At 42.3% G+C, this 27,399-nt stretch overlaps 1 protein-coding gene across 3 annotated transcripts; it reads right to left on the bottom strand.

The window, feature by feature from the left end:
* Nucleotides 1-985: 985 nt before the first annotated feature.
* UBE2G1 (ubiquitin conjugating enzyme E2 G1) lies at nt 986-27,399 on the bottom strand. 3 transcript variants are annotated; one of them, XR_004243981.1, is made up of 7 exons: nt 27,096-27,399; nt 12,264-12,366; nt 8,823-8,920; nt 7,582-7,760; nt 4,282-4,405; nt 2,292-2,327; nt 986-2,172 (listed from the first exon to the last, which is right to left on the bottom strand). XR_004243981.1 is itself a non-coding variant. In XM_032130034.1 (6 exons), the coding sequence occupies exons 1-5, from the start codon at nt 27,139-27,141 to the stop codon at nt 4,319-4,321; spliced, it is 513 nt and encodes a 170-aa protein (XP_031985925.1). In that variant the 5' UTR covers nt 27,142-27,397; the 3' UTR covers nt 986-2,172; nt 4,282-4,318. The 3 variants fall into 3 exon arrangements, 2 of the variants coding, with proteins under 2 accessions (XP_031985925.1, XP_031985926.1); XM_032130034.1 differs by lacking the exon at nt 2,292-2,327 and having other exon boundaries at nt 27,096-27,397; XM_032130035.1 differs by lacking the exons at nt 2,292-2,327; nt 27,096-27,399 and having other exon boundaries at nt 8,823-8,915.

The raw sequence follows: 27,399 nt of genomic DNA on the forward strand, positions 1-27,399 counted from the left end.
TGAACTTGCTGAAAACAGCAAGTACCTTGAATTGCTTCAGTTCTAGATACACTTGTGGAAATCAAAAAGGAAGCGCAGCCTGTGGGGGAATAAGTCCATTGCTAGATTGAGGAAGAACAGCTTTCTTCCAGTGTTTTCTTTAATGGAAAGTATGACACCATGCCACTGAAATTCTGCACAGTACCAACTTTTAAGTGGCAGTCAGCTGGTGGGATAGAAACCTACTCTGAAGACCTTTTGGACAAGTGCTCCAACAGGAACTCAAATCAGCTCTGGTGTCTGGGGACCGAAGTACTGCACGCACCTGCCTGGCTGCCGGAGCAGCCTAGCCACTTAAAAGCAAATTTAACTAATGATTTCACAAAATCATTCATATCCAAATACGTCAATGTGGATATCAAACATACCTGTTTATGTAAAGCACCTGTAGGAGGAAGTAGTACCTTTCCTTGTAAGTCCCCTTATACGAAATGCCTTTTTGTCTCCAAGGGCTGCCCTACCTCTAACAACTGTCACCTCCTTCCACTCCAGCCCCCCTCACAAAACCTGCAATATGTGCCTTTCAGCACATCCATGTTGCACAGCAACATGAAATGAAATACAGCCAGCAACTCAGGACTGAAGGCTTCTTAAAAGCGGACTCTTTGACACTGGAACTTTTGATTTATTAGTGGGTTATGCTGTGCTGTGAAAAGAGTCAAGTAGTTTCAAGTTCTTCTATAAAGTTTCTTTGGTCAAAGACTTGATACCTCTTGCAAGCAGATACTCTGAGACTTGTATTTGCTCACTAGAGGGCCAAAGATGGTTACAATAAGGAGAAAAGTTGTGTGTTGTGTTTGCTCTTTCATTATTCAAGATGAAGCAAAGCATGTCCAATTCCTCAAGTGTTTGCTGGTGTTGTATAGTTGATGATGTTCAGGTAAAGTTGTGCTCCAACTATAGGTACCCTTCCTATTGTGATACTCAAGAGACCCAGTTTGACACATTATTATTGGAAAAAATTATATTTTGGAAGAACTCACTACAGAAGGTGACAGAATTCCAAAAATCAAATTACATGAAAATATACATCGCAATTTTCTTTGTACATTAGGTGAGGAAAACTCTGAAGTAGAAGGCAAAGCAGATGAAGGGCCACAGAAGAGAGTAAAGGAGAGAAACTATTTTTGATACCAAACCCAGAAGTTAGTCATTTGAAAGCCTACAGATGTGCATGCTTGAACTCAACCTTGAGAAAAAACAAGCCTCCCCCACACACACCCCACCCCACAAACAGGCAATGAAAAAGGCAAACCAAAAATTTCACCCATAAGAAGCAGCTCATTCCTATCTTGGACTAACTTAAGTCAACCAAACTTCCAAGTGAAAGCACTCAAGTCCTTGGAAGTTAAAAAATCCATCAGGCTGCTCAGGGGTGCTCCATGGCCAGTTTTATTGCTATACCCAATTCAAGAAGGATGAGTAATTGGGTTTAAAAAAGGGGTGGGAGGGGAAAAAAAGCACCTTTGAGACTACAAAGGTCATCATAAAAGAAGACACAAGTAATTGATAGCAAATCCTTTCAGGGTTTAATTAGGAAAATTTTAAGTTTTGATGGGGGAAATAAAAGGGAGCACATTTCCAAAAACCAAAAAAAGAGATACTAAACTTCAATAAGCAAGAAATTTTAATTAAGCCTCAGTGGGTCAAAGGAAATTTAAACTGGGAGGAAAAAAAACCAAAACCAAAAAACCAACTTAGTATCCTAATTGGTTTTGACATGCTTCACAAGTTGTTGTTGTTTTTTTTTAACTCAGGAAACAATGAATAGGGAGAGAAAAAACCTGCTAAAATCTTTAGAATTTACACAATTCTATCCCTAACTACAGACAGCATTATTTGGTACAATGTGTATTTGTGGATGTACATGAACAGTATATATATTATCCGGATCATGTTGTGCTATGTACACATCTTTACAATTCTTCCTGAAGGTTAAAGCAGTTCATTAGATTTCAAAATGCGTAATCATCTTGTGTTGGCACTTGTTAGGCTCTTGTCAGCATTGATAACTGGCATGTTTTATTGCAGCCCAGTTCCAGCCAGTGTTTGCCAACTTGTAACAACAGAAGTCCAGCAATAGGTGGGTAGAGTGCAGGAAAAAAAACAGTGCCATGTTTCTCAATTGGAGACCTGCAAAGAAATCACAGGTATTAAAATAAAACCCCTCCTCACCCTCAATTATTTTCAATATGTTAATTACTTTTTCAAGCTTAAGAAATAACTATTACTTGTTCAAGAACTTCACATACCTCTGGACAGAAGATGGATAAATCCAAACTCATCACCTGAGAAAGACTGGAGTTAGTTCAGCACACCGCATGTGTATCCAAGCTCAATTATCAGACTTTCTGGCTCCTATTACTCATGTTGCTTGTGGAGTGCATAGTGTGTAAAGCTTTGATTATTCACACATAGGGCTAAACACTGCAGATTTATCACTGAAAAGTCTGTGCATTACTTACTGTGAATGGTAGGTACAAATGGCACAGCAGTGCTCAGCAAGCACTGACACCACAGCCCCCAATCACACTGGGCTGGTTTGAAACCAGCTGTGGCCCCTTCTCATCCAATTCCCTGCCCATCGCTCACTTGGGAGGAGTCACCAGGACTTAGAAAAGCTTTCGCCTTCCAAAAAAGCAACACAGCCAATTACTTAAAATATTTGTCAAGAGCATTGTTTCACTATAGCTAAGTTCAACATGGCAACAGAGCTGAGGTTAGTTAAGGATACTCTGGAGTGTTACTCACAGTTACTCCCTTTCTCCAAGACAGGAAAAAAAGAGTCAGCTGCATTAACAATTCTTGCACTCCAGTTATAGGCAGTTGTACAAGACCTTCTGTTCCTTTGCTTAGTCTTTTGATCAATATTAAGCATTTTTCATGCTTAATCTGTACTGGAAAAAGTTCCTTTCAATCAAAGCATTTCTGCAAAGAGAGACTGCAGAACGAATTTGTCACAGATGGAGCCTTCCCCCAACCCCCCCAGTGCTAACAAAAGGGTAAGAAAGGAACTCTCTCCTGTACAACTGTGATGAAAAAAAACTACCTAGCAGAAGAATGTAGTATGCTGCTCTGGTTCAGTCAGCACAACCCCTCTGAACTACATACAGTGCCATATTTCTGTCCCTGTGAATTATGTATGCTGTAGATAACCAGTAAATATGCATTTGGAGTTTTCTAGCCAAATGGATCAGAGCAGTTTATTTGCCAAACCAACTATTAAGAAAAGGCAGCTTCAACATGAAGCTCTGTTTTGCTTTGAAAAGCAAGAGCAGGAAATTATTAGCTCATGGACGAAGTTTTCCCTTGGCATACCCAAGATAAAGTGACCAAAGGCCAGGGATTTAAGAGCCCTGCTTTAATACAGAGCTTTCTATGAGAGGCTATTAAAAAAAAAAAAGGTCCCATTAAAACTGAGATGGGATTGTGTAAATTAGAGTTAAGTATCTTGAGTCAGAAGCTCTTTAACAAGGTGGCATAAAACGCAAATATCACGTCAGCTACTCTCAGGTCAAAACTTGTCCAAGCTCTCAGATATGCCACAGTTCAGTTTCCAAGCAGAACACAGCTGTTTTTATGACGTTATTCCCAAGCCTTCCTCACTAAAAATGTTTTCTGGGCTGCTGAAGAGAACACCACCTTTCCTGATATTATTGACGGGTAATATCTTAACTTGATGCTTTCTGCTGTGCCAGGAGACTTTCTATGAAAACTCCCATAGATACCTGAAGCAAACCCTTCTCAGTGGTTCCTGACAACCTCACTGAAGTCTCATTTAATACGTAAGTGCAACATGCCACCAACATCTGCAAGATAATCTGCAACTCCTGAGATAACAAGACTTTTAAGATGCTTTTAAGATTCTAGCAAGTGTTCTTCAAAATAATGAATCTCAAAGAATTATCACCCCCTTCTATCAGAGCTCCAAGTAACCTTTAAGTGCCATTAATAAAGCAGGATGAATTCTGATAAAGAGAAGTTCAACTTCTGAACAGCATAAAATGCAAGAATACAAGAGAAGTTCCCCAATTTTGGCAGAACGGGCTGTCTAGTGCACTTAAATTATTTTAGTCTTTAGTACTATATACAGCCAAAGAGCTCCACTGAGATCATGCAGCTGAGAAGAAAGGTTTGCGTGTTTCTTTTGCTTTTGAGGGGCGCAAAAAAAAATAGTTCAGCAACACTTAAGCAGGAAATCCTCAACTCAGGTAACTGACTTGTCTTGAGAAGGATACTTACCCTGAAAAAAGTGAAGCTACTAGCTGCTGAATAAGTGTCACTCAAAAGCAGTTTCTTGGCTTTTTCTTACACAGCGGGCAACTTTTCTTTTAAATTCTCCATTTCTGTCTTCTCTCCATTCTTTCTGTAATTGAATAGACAGCTTTCAGATGTCAGTCCTGCAACAGTGTACAAGCTCTAGGAAGACTCTTGGTGTTTATGTTTTCAGACATTAGCCATCTAGTCAACACCTATATTTGCTTACAATCATTGAGATACTCACTGAAAATCTGAGATATTCAGGACTTTTGAAAGTTTGCTCTGGGTTTCTGTGCCCGCTGCTCACAAGACAGTGAGGATGTAATTTTCCCCCTGGATTTTAGGCATACTCCAAGACTAGCCTGGTGGCTTACCAGTATTTCACACTGTGCTAAAATCTATTTGCTTCAGCCTGCAAAGTAGCAGCAAACTCAACCTGTAGACCACAAGCTGTTATGTGTTAATGTCTTTAACTGCAGCGGTGAAAAAGGTACACAGGTACTGTGGAGCCAGTAGTTACTCTATTTTTTTTTTTTTTAGGACAGTTTTAGTTCCTTTCAATCTAGCCAGGACACTCCAGGACAGAACTACAGAAGTCACAGTATCCAGAAGAGGGACAGCAGTGTCCTTCAAAAGCAAACACTTCCTAGTTAGATATGGCTATAAGATATATTGGCTCTGTGAGAAAGACCTTAGGAGAATACTCAGCTCATCTACAGGGCTGGTGTCTGTGACAGGGATCTGATTTCAGAACTGCAGAGATGAAGAGCAAAGAAAAAGATAAGCAGGAAGATAGGTAAGAGGGTAGTCTGAACCCAGAGATGCACACATCAAGGTATCACAAAAACCTACATGAAAAAGTGCAGCCAGGTTGTTTTGTGCCGTGCTCACAATGAGCTCAGATGAAAGCACAGGAGCATCGTGTGAACTGACATGCTGGGTACTACCTTCCAGTCAGAAGTAGTGGGGAAAATACAAAGAACCCCTCATTTCATGAAGTTCTAAAGTTCTTAGTTTCTGATATAAGCAATATATTCTTACTGCAGGGGTGAGGGAAGGGGTTAAAAACCCCCACATTGTTTTACCTGATGCAATCTAGCATACAACACCTTTTCACCCCCACTTGGAGTGAAGGTTGTAGTACACTTGAGTGAAAAATGGCATACCCTAACATTCATCACCTCCAAGATCACTTCAACAATCAGCACACTGGAGAGCCCAGCATGTCTTAAGTCTCCTATGAAAGCACAAATAAGGCTACTAATTAATTTGTTCTTTTTCAGCAATTCATGCAGCAAACATTTGGTTCCTTGGATTGGGACACAGGACAGCTTACACAAGATGGCTTAAGGCCAAGAAAAGCATTGAATTTGTGCCCTCGGAGCTTCAGAGTCTTAGTTTTGGTTTCTACTCTTTATATTTGCAGTTCTATGAATTGTTCAGATTTCAGTAGCAAACAAAGTTTCCTATTTGACAGCTGAATCTCCAAATATGTAATTTTAGGTCATGAACTGTTCTATTTGCTTTTTCAAAATGTATGTTCAGGTTCCTGATCCTCATTTTTCTCCCACTCCAAGAGACAGTACTCCAACACGCATAGTTCATTTTTCCAGAAAGCTAGCCCCTGCTCCTATAATTCTGTGAACTGCCTGTAACACCTTATTCACTAGACTCACTTAAAAGCAGAAATTAATGACAGCAGACAAAGTATCTTATAGGTACTGCCAAATTTTATTGCTGTAGTAAACACAGGAGCTGCTGATTCTTCATTACCCTGATCAGTATGTTTTTGCTAATATGAAGAGGTCTCTGATCCAACAGGAGAAGCCAACTGCTCAAGCAGCACTTTAAAAGTTCCTTGAAACATGTCATGCCACAGTCAGAAATATAGTCTCTAGCATCCAAAGTGATGACTCACTACTATCTTCACAGGCAAATTTGGATTTTCTTGTTCTTTCATGCTGGGCTAGAAAAAGCTGTTTTCATTTTTGACCTTTACCCTAAGGCAAATTCATTTTGTGTCTAACTTTCCTAAGGAAAAAAATAAAAACCCCACTCCTGAAGTAGGTGTCAGAGTGGGGCAAAATACAAAAAGTCTGATGTCAGGAAGGTGACAAGCACAGCTAAAAGCATGTGCTTTCTCCAGGGTTAGGCCAACTACATTCAACATACATGAGTTTGTGAACTGAGGAATTCTAATTGCACTTTTAGCATTTCATTAATTACTTGCTCCTCTCGGTGCTCTCAGGTTTGCCAGCAGGAAATGTCCATGTTTCCTGGGTGTCTGTTTCCACCAATAAAATGACACAAAAAAGGGGAGGTCCAATACTTAAAAAGGTTGAATGAGGAAATTGTTCACTACAACTTTACTTGTTTTCTGTCTTTTTTCCATTAAATTTGTTCCACATGAGTCTGTTCCCATGATGATTTTTCAGCAGAACTCAACCGCCTTTGAAAATACTCACAACATAGTAAATCAAAGGCTCCAGGAAACTACTAAACTTCACCCGCTTTGGGAAGGCATAGCTCGGCTAACAGAGCAGGTTAACATTCCTTTACAAAACTCTGCATCTCACAATTCCCATCTCCTTTTGCCTCACTCCCACAGTTAAAAGAGCTAGAACATGTCTTCTGTGAGAGGACAACAATGTCCGTGTGCAATTCAACAGCACGTTAGTGTACGTCAGATGAGTGGGGCCTGGAGTCTGTTCCCCTACGCCCTTCCAGAACTGAGACTTCTTTCCTCTCCCCACCACAAACAGTTCTCAGCTTAACTGTTAGTCTGCTCTAAACACAGCTCTTCAAGAGAGCTGATAGCTGTGTTCACACATGCACACAGCACAGGCCATGCTCCAGAACACTGTGCTGCAAACGCTTGCATCTCACTTATGCCTGCAGATTCACCCTGGTCTTTGACTATAAATCAGACCATTCTTCCTCACTCCTCAGCCACTCAGACTAGTCTGGGACAACCCTTCCTGCTGAGTTGAAGGCCAGATGCCCAGTGAAGGCTTTGAGCACCTTCTCAGAGCACAGACCTACACAGTCAAACCTACTGCTCTAATCCATGGGACAAGAAGACTGTTCTAGAGAGGTGAAAAAAGTTCCCAAGGGTAATTAGTAGTTCTGTCTGACATCATCACTGCTTTTCCCAATAAAAAGGTAGTTTTAGCCTGTGATAGAAAAGGTTCTTCCCAAAGTTACTGTCTGCTAAACTAGAAACAGAACTCCATGGCAAGGTTTCTACATTGAAGACAATTGGCAGACCAAGGAAAGTCTTACCGCTGCATCAACATTAGCGGGAGAATCACCATTGGGATCTGCCAGCATAGAAATAACACTAATCATTATAGTTTCCACTGTGTGAATGGGAAGCCAGCGTTCCTCAGGTTTTTCATAGCCATATTTGTCTTCTCCAGGCTCATGAAGAATTGAAATGCAGACATCGCCGTTCTTGTCAACTACAAAATAGAACAAGGCATATTTCAGTAATGAACAACATGCTGGCATTTCTTCAGGACAGTCATGGAACTGTTCATCTTCATTCCAGCTAGTCTGAAACACGTTAGTGAAAACACTTCATAAAGAAGGAAAGTAATTAACTATTGCAGAACTTAAACTGTAATAAACAGGGCTTGGTGGAAGTCTGAATGTGCCTGAACTCCTGACAGAGAGGGTACATGGGGAGGAAGGACTCAGTCTAGCATCATGCTGCAACTCTCAAGACTATTTATTTAGACAGGCTTCCACTACAGTTTTTTCTGTTAAGTTCAGCAAACTAGAGAGTGAGTTTTTTCCACAGCAACAGCAGCAGCTGGATATTACTGGAACATACTGAAATATAATTTAAACTGCTGGAATTAGAAAGATCCTGACAAGTACTCTGATATTTCCAGAGCTGAAACTGACACAGCATTAAAATATTCCCTGTCCTTTTGATGGGAGCACTGTCTCCTCCCACCTTTCAACATCTACAGTTTCTGAAGCTGAAGAGCATTTCTCTTTCCCAGTAAAACCACCTTCCATTTTATTTTATCTTCCCATCTAATCTCCAACAGCCTGTAAGTAAATGAGACATTAGGAGAAGTCTCCTTTGGAGGAACTGAAAGATTTCTTTTCATGCTTCACTAGATGAGGACAACCTTGGGCCTTCTATACTGAACTGCCAAGTCAGTAACAGCAAGACGAAATATTTGAAGGTATAACAAAAGGCAGCTATAGAACTCAAGTTTCTCCTCAGACTAGAATTTTGCACTTAGGAAAACAAATGAAGAAAAAATCCTTTAACAATTACCAAGAATGCAAGAACCTACTCCGACTAGCTTCTGAAAATAAGAGTATTTTATGCTCTCAGAGCAGCACTATTAAAAACTCTGCCATTGTTATTAGTTCTCTATTAAGTGAGGATGGCAAAGTAAAAGCAGGGTTTCATATTTCTAACATGAACAGAAATGTATCTATTTGTCTTCCCTGCATTTTAGTTCTGAACTGCAAAAAGAAATTGAAACTTTGACATTTCTTACCATTCGGATGCCAGATTTCTGTGATGAATTTCATTTTTGGCGGCCTCAGTGGGTAGTCTTTTGGAAAAGTAAGATGAGCCTTGAAAACACCACCTTCACTGGGGAATCAAAAATATCTTAGTAGAGTTTCTTGTAAGCTTAAGCTGAAGATCAGAACTTATTGATGTATCAAAACCTCTAAGTTTACACCTCACACAACATCATGTTGGTAATTAACAGTACCAACACTTCCATATGCAATGTAAAGCATTTCTACATTGAGAAGATCCTTTCACAAGATACTGCCAGTTCTCCAACATGATTTTTTTTAGAACTAGGATGATATTCCAGAGGGGAAAAACCACAGGGAAAAAAAAAAATAATCAAAAAACTGCCAAGGAATTTCCCATCTGGAATCACAACTTACATTTTTTCCCTCCCAGTAAATTTATTAACAGGAAAAAAAAAGGTATTGCCAATAACTGCCTTTCTCATGTCCAGCCCAGAAGACACCCATTTTCCTCTGTTAGAGACCTCAGTCCTAATTTTGTGGTCTCAGTCTGCAGCAGTGAGCCCCAGGGAAAAACTGCAGAAAGCCCTGCCTGTGTCTACAGCATTAAATGTAAAAAGACTTCCAATGCTACCTTTCCAACACTAAGTTAAAGGGACTCAGGCATGACAGTGAGGTGTTCTACATTAGTTACCCACTCAACTGGAAAACAACAATAAACAAGAGACATCCAGGTTTTATGTGGAGTTATAAGCCAGGAATAGTCCCTTTTGAAAAATGTGAAGGCCTGTATTAGATGGAAAGGTTTACAGATGGAATACTTTGCTAATGTCAATAATACAACATTTGTCCTGCTACTGTCATTTCCTCTAACTGAAGGTTGTAACAAAATTTGGAATTGCAAAGGCAGAACAAAAAGAGGAACATAAACCTCTAAAGAAGATGGCAGGAGTTGCACAGTGTGGCAAGCTACTCCTCAGCAGCCACTCGGACAAAAGAATTGCTGTAGAAAACTGCTCAGTGCAATATTTTTCCTGTATTTGTAAAGGAGTAGGAATCTCTGAAGTGCACCGGCTACTGAGAAAATAACATGTTTTACCACCACTAACCAAAGGTGTGCAGTTACAGCAACTGTCTCAAAAAAACCCCCCAAACAAACAAACAAAAAACCAACCTCAAAAAGCACTGCATTTAAGTAACTTGGCTCTTTGAAGCAGCTGAGGGGATCTGAACCCACGGCACTCATTTTTCACAAGTTTTAGAAAAGGCAGGCAGTTTCCAAAGAATCCTTCATCCCAGGAAAGGTAAGAAGTCCAGAATTTTAACATCCATAATGTCAACAAAGGAGAGATAGACTGCATTTGTTGATTTGTTGAGAGCCCCAAACTGGTCAAACCCTTTCTTTGTAACTGAGAAAGTCCTTCTTTCCCTTTTTAAAGAAGCAGATCCTAAAGCTACTAGACTGCAGGGCATCCCTGGTTGCCCCATATCAACTGCATATAAATAAAACTTTTAAACTGGATATACATTAGAAATCAGTTAATGAAATACAGCTGTCAATTAAGGGAGATCAATGCCATTTTTAGCAATATTCCTGATAAAAGGGTTTCTCTCAGTAGACTAATGCACTATGTCTAAAGTATTTTCAAGTAAACTCAGAATAAATGAAGTGGGACCAGGAATGAGACTGAAGCTTGACAGTTGGCTAACTTAAACTATTATGCAAGACCATCCTTATCAAACAGCCCAGGGAAGAAGGATTCAGTGTAATATTACCCTGAAAAAACAGCAACTGGGGACTGGAACAGAAGAGAGTTTCTTATCTAAAAAGCCTCAAAAAAAGCTTGGGACCTGTCTTGAGGTGACTTTATGTTGCATCCCATATCACTGCCCATATACATGCCTTTCTATGCCTTTAAACTGAGCCTGAGAGGGGGGAAGGAGAAACTGAGCAAAACTTCTTCAAAGCAGTTTTGCAGCTTTGTTTTCATGTTTCGAGGACACAGAGACACAGACTCCTCTGGCTTCTAACAGCAGCGGCAGGAGTGAGAGGAAGCAGTTTTGTTTTCCAACCAGCTTTCGGCCAGTTTTTCAGCTTCTTTTTCTCCAGAGAGAGATGGAGAGTTGAACTTTTGTTTTTTTTCTCTGGAATTTCAGATTTTTTTCCCTTTTTCTGCTGGACTGCTTCAATATCAGAACACATCAGGAGGACTTTCCACAGAGCACAGAGGGCCTGGCCCTGGGCCAAGTCCCAGTTCCAAGGAGGAGGAAGACCAAAGGGAGGACTCTAACACTTTCCCAGGTTTTTCTCCACAGTGAGAGGTTTTATTATTTAGCAGTATTATCCTTTTCCCATGTGTTTGTTAAATAAATAGTTTTTATCTCTTTCACTTTCCTTCGAGGAAGAAGGTTTTTTTCCCGAACCTGGTGGGGGAGGGGTGGTTATAACCTGCCTTCTCTCAGAGGATATATTTCTAAACTTGGCCAAACTGGTACAGGACCCTATAAAAGTGGAGCAAAAAAACCACTACTACAACTTTTAACACCTAAGATGATGAACAATTAGAGGCAGCATTTCTTTACTGACAGTATTTATAAAATAGCCATGAGAATATAACAGAACCAACAAGACTGTTCAGAAAAGGTCAAGAGAAGCTGGAGGAAACATCTCATGCAAAACATGAGAACCACAGTGTAGTGAGCTTGAGGAAAAGCCAAGCAATTTGATTGCTGGGTTTAAGTACTTATTCAAAGTCTGCCGACAGACATACACAACTTCATGCTGCAACCAAAACTGACCTCAAGTAAATGTCACCAGGCTTTTTGTATCAGTAATTTACTACTGCAACATCTTAAAGAAGATAACAGAGTTCATGTTCAGGAGTACACTTCAAACTGACCTCTCCTGAGCATAGAACCTTTTCCCAGAAACTGGAGTAGATGATCACCCCGAAGTACTCCAGGTGACACTTGGAAGTTCCCCCATCTCAAACTGACAGGATTTGAAGCTAATTCTATGGACTGCTTCGGCTTCCTCCAACTACATCCCTACATCCCGCTTGAGTTGAATATTTTCCTACCATCACAAACATGAAGTTGTAATGGTTTAGCACAGCACTATCAGCTAAACTACAGCCTCCCAGCAGCAACAGCAAATAGTGGATTTTATCTACCCTACTTACATGTGAAAGAAAACAGAAGCCGCCTCTAGGTGTACCTATTCTTTCTTTTCCATACAAGTACAAAGAGATCAGTGTTGCCTTTTCCCAGGGGAGCAAAGCATTTTAGAACTTCTACATAGCAAATCCAGCTATTTACACATATTCTGCTAGCAACAGAAGAGCACTACCTAATTTAGCACAAAGGTTTTGGTTAGCTTCTATTCACTAGGAGCAAACTAGAACTAGTAAATCCGAGTTCACTTAAGTTTCTGTATAAGTATCAGTACTTACTATAGTGTATCTGGAGGACCAATAATAAGGACTTCCCATCGATAAAGATCATTGTCATCTATTAAGCCCGCTGAAAAGCCTTCCACTGGATTTTTGTTGAGCTCTGTGAAGGGAAAAAAAAAATTAAGAGTAACTTTAAGTGTTTATAATACACACTTGCTGGTTTCGCTCGTGTGTCCATACATGACCAAAAAACCCCGTGACATTTAGTGCTTGCTTATGGACTTATGGCCTGGGTGAGTACCCTCAGCTCCCCCACTGCAAACACTTCTGCCAGTGCTGGGACCATGTCTGACCCTAAAACTCTCTGAGTACACCATGACCAGAAGGGCCAGAACAACACACAACTATGGGACATGGTCTCCTAAACTAGATACCAATGAGTGCTCAAGTCAGGAAACAGGCTTTCTAATAATAAAAAAGCTTTCCAAGAACCCCAATGAGTCATTTTAAACTAGAGTCTGCCTTTAACTCTAGAAAACGTTAACAGCAGACCAAAGTCACACAATGTTTTTATTTTAAAGTAACATTCTACTTCATTTAAATGATTTTTTTTTCCACAATCTGAAAGCATTTGAGACCTGTGCCAGTAAATTATGGAGATAATGATTTACTATACTTTGAACTAGTAGAAGAAAACATAGAAGATAAGCTGCTATGCTGTTCTGGTATGGGGTTGTGTGTTTTTATTTCCTCCTTTTACTTCACAGTTTTTTCCTTCAGTGATAAGCAATACAGCATTCTAAGTGTATAGGCTACTTCATACAGTTATTGCAAGATAGAGGCTTCTCTGGAAATAGCTACACACAAGTCACAGCTAGGTCTAGACTCCACTGAACTTCTGTTTTCAGCCTGCTCCAGGAAAAAGACCTGTAAGATTTGGAATTAAACACTTCAAATGAGTTTTGCCTATAATCCAGTGGTGAGAGTAGGAAGGTAAGAACATCTGTTAACTGACAGCTTAAGGTCAGAAATTACATTAAATGCCATATTTATGCCAAATTCAAATTCTTCATCCAGCATTTCCAACAGTACAGACAAAATCCTGATAGATCTTGGGTACTTAGAATATGGGAAGGGGGGGGAAAAAAGTTATTCTTTCAATTGGTCAGTAATTTCCAGATTAAATTAAGAATGGTAGTTATTGGGGAAAAAAACCCCCATATTTATTTTACAACCTGTCAGACACCATGCAGCTCTCATTGTTCTGTTCCACAGCACAGTTTGTCTATATATTCCCATTTTTTAAACCCAAAAGCTGTACTTTGTGTTGTTTTCTTAGCATTACACAGACTTAAGTTCAGAGGGCCTTATAATGCCCTCAGGTACATGCAGTGGAACTTCAAGTGAGAACCTTGTATCTTTCTGGAGAAAAAGCTGCCAGTAAGTTCAAACTGATTTGCCCATAAGCTTGCAATCACTGGTGGCTAGTTAAGTTCTGAACTATTTAAAGTGTGGTTGAAAAAGGCAAGAAGAATCAATTCAAACCCTACACAGAGGAGTCCAACTCCACATGGGGAAAACAAAGCCCTCAGTTCACATGAGAGATCAAGGTCCTGAAGAGGGAGATAGCAGGAATATCAGTTTTGGTCATTGCTAATTTAGTCAAACTTATCCACAAAGATAACACAATTCTAAAATCCCAAGGAACATATATTGGAAGGGGTTTTCCTAGGAGCTACTCAGAGGGGTGTAATCAGGAGGTGAGGTCAGCCACCCAGTCCCAAAGGTGCAGGACAAAGATTTGGGTATTGAGCCCAACCACGTTTTTTCCAGACAACGCCTGAAAAAAAAAAAGGCAATGTCACAGGCTCTCTAACCAAGATGCCAACTTCAAACCCAAAAGCTACAGCATGGCCATGCCTCCTCCAAGCAAATCAGTTTTCAGACTCTGGCATCTATGAAACTTAGTGGAAACAGTTGCACAAGCCAGAGTAACTATTTAATTTTAGCTGAAAGGACAGATAGCTTGGTGAGCATCTCACATTAAGAGAGCGCTTCACCAGTCCCTTACCTCCTTAATACAAAAATTTCTTCAGCATGGTCTATTAAAGGTTCCACCACATCAGTAGTTGAATATAACCTGCTTTTTCACACAGGATTTCATTTTAAAAATTGCCTATTGCTTATGAAAAAAGCCATCTCTGCTCAGGACACTTACACCACCCTTTCGGATATTATCGGTACTGTAATACAGAATATCCACCATAGTAACTACAGAAGTCAGAATGCAAACACTAGGTTTGAGTATCTCACCTAAGACTTTCCAACATAAATTTAAGCCTGTGAAACACAAGTCCCATCATTTCTGCATTTCCGCTGAGAAAAAAGGATTTGTGTGAATTTTGTGTGAACTGCTGTAACTCAAACTGCTCACATTTAGCTTCTTTATTGTTTGCAAGTTATCACTGCTCACTGATAAGACTTTAAAGACTAACAGAACTTAAGATTGAAAAAATTCAGAATGTTTCTCTCTATTTAAATACGCCACACTATTTCCGAAGCCAATATACACATTTTGTTCTCTATTTCTTAATGTGTGCCGTTTCAATTTCCTTCTACATCTGTCTCAGCATCAAACAACTTTATCCCCAAGTAGTTCAAAACATTTTTCGTGTATTTATTCCCAAAGAAAGACAGCGCTTACACTCCGACTCACACCTAGGACCATGTACCACTATATTGCAAGAGAATTTGAGAGAAGGAGTAAGAGTCCTGGATGCCAACTCCTTTAAAGTGGAACATCTGTAAACTGTATGAAAGGGATAAATCATTAACAAAAATTTTCAGTTTAAACAGTTTGCTTAGTGGACGTTGCCTATAAACGTAATGCACACACTACTTCTTTTACAAGAGGTGGCATCAGTGTCTGCTTGTGAAAAGGTTATTTTCCTTCCATGACAGCAATATTGAAGCACAGCTGAAACAGCTGCTGATTGCAGAAATACTCTGAGGAAAAACAGTGAACATAAGCTCATACACCTTCTCCACAAGAGGTATGCAGAATTACCAACAACTTAAAAATGAGCTTTTCCATCCAGATTATTTATGCTAAACTAAACAACATGGCTGGTAGGCAGACAAAAAAGGAAGTCTCAGGAAAGTTCTGCACTGAGATATGAAAAGCATCATCCTTGGCTGCTTTACCATGGATAGCCAATAGCTGCTACTCATTAAAACTTGACAACGCAGAGGCCCAAGGTTTGTTTGGCTTTGTTTTTTTCCCTGGATATAGTCAGTGCTGTGCATCAGAAAAGTTAACTGGTAATACCACCTGTCTCTTGCCTCTCTCTTCACTAGTTGAGCCTCACACAGTAGTGAAATCCATGCACCGAAATCCATGCACCAGAATCCCAGAGGAATAGCGATGCAGGCAGGGCACAAAAGGAATACACACAAACACAGGGCTCAGTGGCACAGGGCTGGTGCCAGGCTGGTGTCACTGCCCAGCGACCGAGCGACACTGACACTGCACCCAGAGCAGGGGACACCTGCTCCCTGCGCCTGTCAGTCCCCACCAACCACAGCACCGAACTGCTTGCAGCCTGAACAGGAGCTTCCCTAGACAAACATGTGGATAAAGCAAAGGATTCAGTTCCCTTCTCCAGGTAGGGAGAGGGGAACAAACTCTTAGTGCAGGTCCTCTACAAAGCCCTGATGAAGAACTGCCCTACAGGTCCTGGAAAAGCAGAGGAGCCAGACACCTACAAAGAACTGGATCCTTCCACATTATTTTTCCAACAGCTTTACTTTCAGATTTCTTGTTCAGCTAAAGATATGCTGTACTTTTTAAACATAAATGAGTACATTAATATATTTCCATCATGTCCATGCCTAACTAAATGCCACTTACTTGCAACTACTATATATTACAATCTGTGGTTTAGTATTTTTGACAACATTTTTTGCATTTCTGATTATTTAATATAATAGGCATTTTTCTACCCAGTAAAAGAAAAAAAAAACCCCGAAACATTCTTACACTCAGTCTAGAAGCAGTTTCAGGCAGAGCCCTTTGCAAACCAAGCAGCAGCTGACAGCCAAAGCAGCACACACCTGGACAGCTGCCAGGCAGCAACATACTTGGAACGGAATCCAGTGTCTGCTTATAAATTAGACATTCAGTTCCTCTAATCCCAGTCCTGAACCTGGGATTAAATCCAATACCTGATTTGGGAGGTGAGGAAGACTAAAGGCCCATAATCCAGTGGAGTTGTTTAAATCAAGAACAGACTTTAAAGCCCCATGTCTCCCTTTTCACATGATCTGCCACACTGTCTGTCCCTTTAGCTCTTACTAAAACAGAACTAAATTACCACTGCCTTAAACTTGAGCCAACACAGTACCATAGGCTGCACTTCCAGTTTCAGTGTTTAGTTTACATCAAGCTACCGATGTTCCCACACTCACTGAAACTGCCTTTATATAAGCCAAGAGACTTCACCAATCCCAAAGCAAAACAGCATCAACAAAAATGACTAAGCAGAATGAGCCCCATAGTTCCATGGAACAGCTATTTACGGCATCCAAACTTTTCAGCCTGACGTCTCACTCAGCCAGCCACTGCATATGAACTCTGAGTATTTAAAGCTCCATTACAGTACAAAGCTTTCAAAAATATGAACTCCAGTATTTTTTAACAGCAGCCTTTTTTGTAAGTTACACAGTGTTGGAGTTTTGTGCAGCCAGTGGATAGAGTACAGCACAAAAACAGAGACTAGGGAGCCCAAGTCCCAGCTAAGGCTTCTGGATAAACCATCTAGCTGGCTTACACAGCTCTCAGAGCAAGCAGGCCATATCAGCACTTTATATCTGCTGCACCTTAAGCTCATGTTGTCTTCGTTGCTTTTTGTGAGGCTCAGAACTAGTTCAGGAGATTCTAACAGCTGTTCACACCGAAAATCCTCATTTTAGACTCTTCTTTCTGTACCCCACCCTGTGACTTCTGTATAGTCCTATTACTTCACTAAGGCCAGTTACAATTTCCAAAACTTGGTTGCCCATAGACCCTGCTGTAGAATCTCGCCTTTTAGAGAACTCAGGCTGAGATTATGACAAAGTAACATGATCTCTATGTGGAGATGTATTTCCCAAGCTCTCCATACTATCTGCTTTCATCATGTTCTGTCTTGCTCACAAGCTCATCCAAGAAGTTCAGACAAAACGTAGCACAAAATATGCACACGCTCCTGATAGCCACTGTGGGAGTAACAAATAGACAACATTTAAGACAGAACAGATTAAGTCTCTGAAGGACATTGAAATTATTTTGAAGGGAGACTAAAGTGGTAAAGACAAACCTGTCTTAAGCAGAGATTCTACCAACCATTTCAGTAGCAGCTTTAGATTTGACTTTAGCCTGGCAACTAACTAATTTCCAGTGCTCCACAAATCACTCTCTCTTAATAAGGGAAGCATTTCAGACTTCTACAAATCAAATTCTCTGAGTTCAGAAAATATGTAAGAAAGCTTGCACAACTAGCATTAACAGGCAAGTTGCATCTCAGTGCAGTGCTGCGCACCTTCGCATACTGCTTCAGTTGCCATCTCCTCAGCTATACCTGTGAAGTCTTCCATAGATTTGCACATTGAAGCAGATTTTGAAAGGACAGAGGACAAGGCTGGAGGTTTCTTGTTTGATTTTTGGTTTTATTCCCAGTCAAATTCCTAGCCATGGCCACAGTTCAGCTTTGCAAACAAGTAGAGAGCAGCACTAGCCCAAAGTTCCTAGAACTGACACTACAGGTATGAGGATTAAGGTACCAGAGAAACTTGAGTAAATAGAGATTGGAACTCTTTTATGAGTAAGGTGTCACTTTATTCTAGAATTAAGCTAAAAATTGAGTTTCTTGATTCTGTATATTCTGTAGCTCCACAGTCATAGGAATCTCGGCATACCTGGAGACAGACAATTGGAAGTTCAGGTTAGTTATTTAGTGGAAAACTGAGTCTTAACACACCAACCAGGAGCTTGCAGATCTTTGGTACTGACTTGGTTCTTAAGGAGTTCCCTGTAATCCCTTAAACCCATGGAGGTGGGCACCAGTAGACATTGTCAATGCTCCTTTAGATTTCTCTCTCATGGGTCTCAAAACCAGCTCTTAGACAGTCTCAACTAGAGCACAGATTACCAGCAACCCAGTTTACCCAGCCCACAGTCTGTTCCTGCGCACCGTTTCACCTGAGAGTCCTAAAGACAGGCAAGAACAGTCACAACCTATTTTGAGGCATTTCCTTTCTGCAGCACTCTTCATACATGGACCCTTCTGTGTACACAAACTCAAACCAGTCCTTTCCCAACATCCCACACTACAGAAGGAAGGTCTGTTTCCCCCTCCCTCAACGCATTTGCCATTAAGCAAATATCTAAACTCAGTAACTTAAGTTACTGTAGACCACATTGTGCCTACTAAGCCCACAAATATTTTCTTTGAAAACAAACATGGTGTTCAAATTACTTTCCTGTCCAAATCACTGGAAATACAAAACATACTCATCTGATGAAAACCTTTAAATGTCATAGTATTGTCTGAAGTTTTGAAAGTTATGCTTCCAGAATTAAGGTTCTCAGCAGTAAGTTCAAGAATATATGTTCAAATCACTATCAGTCACGTGATTTTGGTAGAAATCAAGATAAAATGTTTCCTGAAGAGCCTTCTTTGACTAGACTGCTAGAAGCATGCTGTGTATCCCATCAGACCAGAATCCAGCACCGTTATACCACCCAGGTTAAAATGGAGGTTGAATAAGGTCGGCTAAAAGACCACAACAAAATCATCCCCAGTAAGTTCTGAATTTTGAGAGGAAGTGTTACGAGGAAGGGAAAAACAAGGACAGTAAAAAGAATTGGAAGAACCCTGATTCTGAAACCCACATGTAAAAGGAAGCAATTATGTCACCAGGGAATATTCAGTGCTTTGCCCATCGAGTCAACTGCAGCACAGGGCCACATTCATCTCTCACACTCAGTGTAACAGAAATGCCACCTCCGCTTTGTCCTCCATGTTTGATGCCTGTTTCCACTCTTAAGAGTTAGACAAGCATTCAATGGCCATCTGCATCTGTCTGTACTTGAGATGGTCACCCTCAGCAGCATTCAAGACATCTTATCAGGCTAAGTAGTTTCGGAGACACCATAATTATCCCAAAGCAGTTGTTGAAAACAGGTCAGATGAATCACACTCTACACACACTTATTTCTCTCACCTACAAAGGAGTTTCAGATGCTTACTGCATGCAACTGCTGGAATTCGGGAAGACCAAATTGTGCCATTCTAGGCACCATTAATGTAGCTGAGTTTTTCATGGACAGGAGAAGTTCATTAACTTCTTGCAAGTTATTTGCAAATTACCAACAGACTAAAGCTAAGAAAAAAAATTCCATCCAAGTATCTTCTGAGCAGTCATACAGACGTTAGTCATGAAACAGCACTGCTGCACAGAGCCAAGGATTCTAGGATGTATATGGTTCACAGACAAGAACAGAACACCATTAGAAATCCACTGAAAAGTCTTTATGGCATGCCTATGCCACACGGAGACGTTAACATCTGAGGAGTTCATCAGTAGCTTTCCTTGTCATACGCGTAAGTTCTTGTGCAAGTCAAGGACAATTTTTCAGCTTGTTTTCTCTCCTGCTTATAATATGAATAACAGGTTTGCATACCCTAACTTGAGCCACATTGTTATTCAGAATTGTTTTAAGACATTCCTTTAAATGACTCTTGACAGCACCATCTTCTGGATCAGCACCAAACGCCAGCTAGCTAAAAAAACAGCCAGCTCGACCTATGAGGTGTGTGATGACAGCACAGAAATAGGTTTCCCTTAACAATCCACACAGAGACTGTATGTGAAAACCTTGACGGAGGATTTCTACCAAAAGTCTTTACTATTATTCTAAACCTGGGCAAAACCTGCTAACATTTCTGTCCAGGAAAGTAATTTTTATGGAACCCTATTTCAATTAGATTGCTATACTTAGTGTTCTTACAAGGTCTGGATATCTGATCTCTGCTCCAGCTGACACGCCTTGAACTTGAGAGTAGGAAAGAAAAGTAAATATGAACATTTACACTTGCACGGTGGCCTAAAGCTCAAGCCTGCTAGAGGCCGTAAGTGAAAGATCTCACCAAGACCAGACACTGACAGATATCCACACACCACTGAAAACTGAAGCACAGAGCAGGCACAGCTTGGTGAGAGCAAAGGCCTGCATGTGAAATGTTGCCCTGATTCCATTCCCATGCACTGGAACAAAAAGTGGACAGGAGAGTTTCAGGAGTCACATGTCCTCTTCCTCACGGAAGCCACCTGCTCTCCTTTTTCCAGGCACCCAAGTCTGCACACTCATTTTAGTATTTGGTTAGTTCTTGATTTCAGAACAGCAGCCATCTTTCAGTTCAGTTCCACTTCATTAGAACCCCATCTCTATGCTGGGAACAAACTGTTTGGTGTATTTTAGATCAAAACAGAGGTTGATTAAACACACTACAGGAAGAGAATTTAGCAGAATGCCTATTTAAGGCAAACAGGTTTCATCTACAAAGGTCATTTATTTCCAAAATGTTTAACATAGGGCTTTGAGGGAACTAAAAACCAACTTGTACCAACCACAGAAGGGACCAAGTAATCCTATGTTAGTTGAATATGCAGATATTGTTCCAAGTCTGCCCTGCATTAAAAGAAACCTCAATAGCATAAAGAAAAGTCAGAGCAGAATCAGTTCTAATTACACATGGTTTCACCTGAAGACCATTCACTCTACATCAGTTTATCTTAAACAAAAAAAACACATATATAGCAAATCAACAAATCCTTAGTTAGCAATTCTGGAGCAAGTAACCCCAATACTGGATTGGAATCAGTATCAATCACACAAGGCAAGACATCTTAGTTGGTTTTGCATGATTTAACATCTCCAAATGAAGCTCTTATCAACAAAGCAGGAATTCTTCTGATGAAAATATTTTCTCAAATGGTATTAATTGTGCTCCTCTCAGAGGATCTCCAGCAACATTCTCCCATTGCACTATTCTCCAACAAAACAGGAATAAATCACTCTACTGCCAGATCCTGATATGCCCTTACTTTGGTGTAACTTACAATGCCTTGTTTGGGGCAAGCAGAGAAGGAAAAGAACTCAGAGTTCATGGTAAGTTTGGTTCTTTCCCTGAAAGATTAGTAAGCTGACTTAGGCAGAGCCAAGGCAGTGACTCCTTGATGAGGCAGCTATAGTAAGTTTATGAAGCAGCTTATTGCTTCATCCTGTTCAAGCAACTGGTTGAGTCATCAAGCCCTTCCATTCTGAGGTTTAGCTAAACCTCACTTTCCAAAACTGCCAGCACCCCTGAAATTTTGCTGGTGGCTGCTGTTATAAATATTCTTTTCTTTGAAGATGCAAAGTTCAGATAATTTCTGCAAGAGAAGCATTTGGAAAACTAACACGTAGCAGGCAAAGTTTGCCATTAGTCACATTTATCATGTTATTTACAGTGCAACAGAAATTCAGGCTGCTTGTGCTGTTGTAGTGACTGGAGTCTGAGCAAGATCTGCGTTTTAGCAATGATATTGTCTATAAAGCCATCTTGAGCAAGGGAGCTTTGATAATTTCTGTCAGCACAACCTCACAAGAAACGGGATTATCTCATTTGCTGAAACAGGGCCCTACACTGCCAGGGGATTAAGGAGAGTGCTACACACATGCTGTACCTAAGTACCCCAAAAAAGCATCAGACCAAAAAATTGATGGTTATCTAAAAACATGAAAGAATCTTCTAAAAAAAATATGCAAGGCTGCTTTTAATTTCAGGAGCACTTCAGATGCTAAGTTTGACATCTGCAGAACCTTGGAGTCTTAATTGTTGGGGATAATACAGAATATTACTGTCCATATGAACAGACCTTCACAATGGAGGTAACACGGAATCTAGTACCAAATTAATACTTTACATCAGTGCCACTCAAATATCTTATAGACAAACTTACTGTAAGCCAGTGCTCAACTGTAAACAAAGGTTTCTTATACACCAGCCACCCCAGAAATACACATCTCAGCTTTGATGTATTAAGCTATCTTCACTCCACAATTCCATCTCCATTTACTATTCAAACAGATTTTTTAGAAAGTAAGTCCTATCTAATTGCCAAAAATTCAACTAGCTCAACATTACATGGCAAGATTCTTCCACAGAAGAAAGTAAAAATTGTTCTACTGTAACATTAAGTATTTAATACAGTTTTCCAACTTGTTAATTTTTAATTAGACATTTCTGCTTTGAAATAGAAGCTGCATACACTTTAAACTGAAATAATGCCATGTTTCTCATGTTTAAGAAAAGCATTAGTGTGACTTTTTCTGTATCCTAAATTGGAGATTATTTACAACCTAGCACAACATCAGCCAACAAAGGCATGGTTATTCCCATTTCCAATGCTCCATGTTTATGTTAAAGAGAACTCGCACTTCTAGTTCCACTGTGCGCTACTGATTTAACTGCATCCTCCCTATGTGATTCTGCTGGTTGAACTAGACATGTCTGCCTACTCTAAAGTCTCTGTGTAAGCAAGAATTTGGCAGAAAGATGAAATAAAAGTATTCAGAGAAATACTTCAGTCTGTAAAACCTTTGGGCTTGACAGCTCTGGAGACTGGAAGAGAAGTTTTACACCCTGTTGTCTCCATCTCCTTTTAAAGAACATAAAGTTTTGGGGCTGTAAAAAGAACAGTTTATCCTCCACCAGCTCCCCTGGGGGGTGAACTCTGCTAACCCAGTGCTACACCAATCTACGTACTTGCTGAAGACTTTTTTTTTTTTTTTTAAGTTCAGAGGCACTTTTTTTTCCTTTTAGTTTTTCCTGCACCTTGCCTGGAAGAAATGGACAGGTCATGGCTTCTATTTCACATTGTTACCAACCCACAAAGTGCCCCTCTCCTTAAGAAAAAAAAAAAAAGTAAGAACAAATATGTTTGAATTTTAAGATATTTCCAGAAGCTGCTACAACTTACAATTAAGTTGATTTGAGATGGAACAGCATTTAGTTTTACAGATATCCATAGATACTGCTGATCCTCCAGCTCTAGTTAGACTACCCTTTTTAAATGGCTTTGGTATTAAGAGATCCAAACCCATCACTTCCTTATCACTTAAAAAAACCAAAACAAAACCCATAAAAACTACCTGAAGTTCTTACTACCTTGAATTGTTCTTGTGCCTAAATGGGGGCAAGCACATGTCAATATAAAAACAGCTACTACACTAAGTCCCTGGGGATCCAGCTCAATATTTCATTAGCAAAGGCACTGTGAAGCCACACAGAATTTGGGAGATTAAAAAAAAACAACCCACATCTAACTTGAAGTTGTATTTTGTGACTGTCATTGAATGTCCCTTCTCTCAGAGCACTATCAGCATCCAGAATATGCCACTGAAGCACACAAGCATGCTGTACATGGTGCTGTGGTACCAGCTCCCTGCTCAAGTTACAAGCCAGCTTGCTTTAGGAAAAAAAAAAATATAGGAGCCTGTCTTCATACACTTATTGGAGCAACTTACTTCAGGTTGTGTTCTGAAGTTTAGCTCTGTTTGATAAGACCCATTGTTTTACATCTCACTGACAACCAGCAGCCTAATCGGCTGACCTATACTTTGACAAAGTACTCAGGAATTAAAACAGCTCATTAAAGTGCTCTGTGTCAGACACCTTCTTTCCCCATAATTAAGAACCAAAGCATATGGGGGACCAAACAGGTAGCCACTCTGAGAACTACTGTTTAACATTCCTCCCTCATCCTGCCATTGTTTTTTCTTCTCAGCATCAAAAAGAGATATCCAGGGTCTTACCATTAAAGACTTTCTATATTCCTCAACTGCTCCACCATTATACAGGTTTCAGATTCTCGCTTCAACCTCCCTCCATTTCTGGATGTCTTGCTTCAACTTCAGATCTCTTGTCATTACTGAAGCACAAGTGAATGATCTAAAGCAATTTAAACTAGCTTAGATCACATGACTCATATCAACTGTTTACTGTCCTCCAAAACCCAACTACCAGGTACAACCCCATAATTCACCACACTGGATATAGGCAATGGGAGCAGAGAGACTGAGTATCAGTCCCACCAGGGCAAATACCAGTGGTGACTCTTGGTTTGAGGTAGAAAAAAAACAGTATGGGTATAAACAAAGGGACACATTGGAGCAGCTGAGACTTGGAAGAAGATAAGTCAGCAGTAGGGAAGGAAGATCATGAACCTCAGTCTCTGCACTGTGACTTCAAGCAGCCTGACACCAGAAAAACCAGTGTCAGTCCAGTGCCAGCTCAGTTCAGATGTCACATAGAAAATAGTTTCTTCCATATGTGATAATTTTCTCAGGTCAGTTATTCCACGTAGGATTTTTGAAGAGTTCAAGGCTCTTCTTCAATGCTCACCACACTTCATGCATGCTCAAAGTCACTTTTAATACCGTTTCAATTTCTTTTAATACATGTAAAGGGATACCACAGGTATTGATATTACTTAAAACACCATCCCCCCACAATAGCTGCATGGTTCAAGCAAATGGCTGCAGTCAGTACAGCTGAATCAGTAACAGGGGCAACTGGAAAAGCTCACCAGTTTTTACCAGTACATGAGAAACCTTAAGAAAAGAGTGAGAAGAAAGTTAAACAGAAGTTAACACCTAGATCTAGACAGAAGTCTACAAATCTACCTACATATCCAACCAGTCTGTGCTTACACAACATCTTAAGACTTCACAAGACAAAAAAAAAAAAAAGAAAAAAAAAAGAAAAAATACACCACAAAAGCTGAATACTTACTATCAAAAGAAACTTCAGCTAAACTTTCAACTTTCTTTTGCAGAGCACAACTAGTAGATTAAAAGAGAAATTTCAGACAGCTGAACAACTATTCTGGATTACCAAATGCTTGTTTTTATCAAGGGAGAGAGCAACTATCCTACAGTATTGTTTCCCTTAAGGGATCATATATAGGAGAGAGAAGCTTCACGTCACATCCAGTCTGCAGCTCCTGCAGTTAAGCTCATACTGAGGCGGTATGAGCTTATCTGAACGTGCAGACACCTCACTGAGTGTCACTAATAACTTCAGCAGTTACCAGGGAGGGCATTAACAGGTGCATGCTGATGTTCAGGACTAAGGCCACAGTACGAGATTTTTAGCCACGGTACTAGGTTTTTTGTTTTGTTTTTAAAGAGCTTCACCTTAAAGGGGTAAAACACTCTCTGCTAGTAATTAACGATATTGAAGTTTCTCAAACTGGTCATCAGCCAAACCCAGAAAACAGTGCTGGAGATGCAGAAACATACCATCCAGCTTGCTATGCCCGGTTATGCAACCTCATCTCCTTACTGCTAACAATGCTGCTTTCCACCTTTAGGCTTTCAACGACATTAACTGAAGTCTCGGGCCAAAATCTTCCTCCGGGAATTCCCGTGCCACTCAGTGACCCTGTCCCTTTGTATGGCTAGTCGGCCAACTCCAGCCAGCGCTGTAATTGCCCGAGTTTAGGTACACCTAGCACACATTTCCTTATCTGGGTACGAAGCAGTTTTTACGTAAGGGGCGAAAAAGGCGACCCGATTCTCATAAGGTACCGGGCGGACCCGTGCGCTTCCTCGAGTGGACCGCCGTATCCCGGCCCAAGAGGCAGAGGATGCGGCGAACATGTGCGAGTGGGGGAGGGAGGAAGGGAGCGCTGCCGGCTCGTTTCCCTTTAAGTGTGGCAGCGCACACATGGAGCCGCATTGTGCGGCCCCGCGCATGCGGGTCCCCTCGGCGGGGCCGGGCCGGGCCAGCTCGGCCGCCCGCCCGCCCGGGGACAAAGGGAGGGGGCGCGGCGACACCGAGCCCGGCTGACACCCCGCTGCCACCCCGCTCCCCTCCGCCGCCGGCTCGGGCCCAGCACCCCGGCCCTCTCCGTCCCCCAGCCCGGTCCCCAACTCCTCCTCCCCCGCGCCCGTCCCGCCCTCTCGCCCCCGGCGGACCCCCCCGCCCCTCCCCGCGGATCCCCCCGCAGCGGTCCCACCCGCCGCCCCCCGCTGCTGCCCGGTCCTCTCCCCCCTGCCGGTGCCTGCGGAGCCCCCGGCGCTTCTCCTGACAACAAAGGGGGCAGCGGCCTCCCCCTCCCGGGCACGGGAGGTGAGGGGGAGCCGGCGAGGGGAGGCGGGACGAGGGCACCGCAGGTCCCCGCGGGAAAGGGTGCGAGTGCGGGGAGTCAGCCTGGGCCCGGAGTGCCTCGTCGGGAGGTGGGGGAACAATCCTCCTTCCTCCCCTTCTTTCCAGCGCCTCACAAACACCCCCAAACATCATCCCGCATCCCCCGCGCTGCGGGACGAGCTCCGGCTCGGTTCTCCCCCCGCCCCAGGGAGACGGGGCCGCAAGGGGAGGGGACGAGGAGTCCTCCAGGCTTGGCACCGGGGGGGTGGTGGGGGTGGGGGCCGACGAGCGCGGCTGGTGCCACCCCGCGCTCCCCCGGCGGGACGGGGGCAGCCGAGGGGACGCTCCCCCGCCGTGCCTGCCCCGCTCCCCTCCCCCGGCTCCCCTGGCAGCAATCGCCGGCCGGGCTCCCCCTCCCCCGCTCGGCCTAGTTCCCTCGGCTCCCGGCTGGGCACAGCACGGCGAGGGGGGGCCGTAATCTCCCCTTCCCCCTCACACACACACACACACTCCCGCCCGCCCCCTCCCCGAGCCGGCGCCCCTTCCTTCCCCCGCTGCGGGCCGCAGCCCCTCCGAGGCCGCCCGGCCGCTGCTCCCCCGCGGCGGATCACCCGCCGCCCTCCCTTCCTTCCTCCGCCGCCAGCCCAGGTACCTGCTAGTTGTCTCCGCAGTAGCAAGGCGGACTGGAGCTCCGTCATTCTCCCCCGCTCTGCCCGGGGAGGGAGTCCCAGCGGCGGCGGGGACGGCGCGGCTCCTGGCGCTGCAAGAGGCGGCGGCGAGCGTCCCTCAGCCCGTCCGCTCCGCGCCCGCCGGGGGTCTGGCTCGGCGCCGGCCGCCACAGCACGCAGGGTCCCGGGCAGGGCAGCGCGGCCGTGGCTCCGAGCCGCCCTCCGCCTCCTGCTCCGAGCCCTCAGCGCCGCCACCTCCTGCTCCCCCCGCCAGGAATTTCACCGCAC

This window comes from Corvus moneduloides, chromosome 20 (genome assembly GCF_009650955.1).
Source record: "Corvus moneduloides isolate bCorMon1 chromosome 20, bCorMon1.pri, whole genome shotgun sequence".
Taxonomy (NCBI): domain Eukaryota; kingdom Metazoa; phylum Chordata; class Aves; order Passeriformes; family Corvidae; genus Corvus; species Corvus moneduloides.

Excerpts from the sequence above, each read along its gene's own strand:
- UBE2G1 (XM_032130034.1), bottom strand. The coding sequence starts at position 27,141 with ATGACGGAGCTCCAGTCCGCCTTGCTACTGCGGAGACAACTAGCAG. Across the intron at positions 8,921-12,263 it reads GGTCCTCCAGATACACTATA|TGAAGGTGGTGTTTTCAAGG; the intron begins GTAAGTACTGAT and ends TTGATTCCCCAG. Across the intron at positions 7,761-8,822 it reads AGAAATCTGGCATCCGAATG|TTGACAAGAACGGCGATGTC; the intron begins GTAAGAAATGTC and ends TCTATTTTGTAG.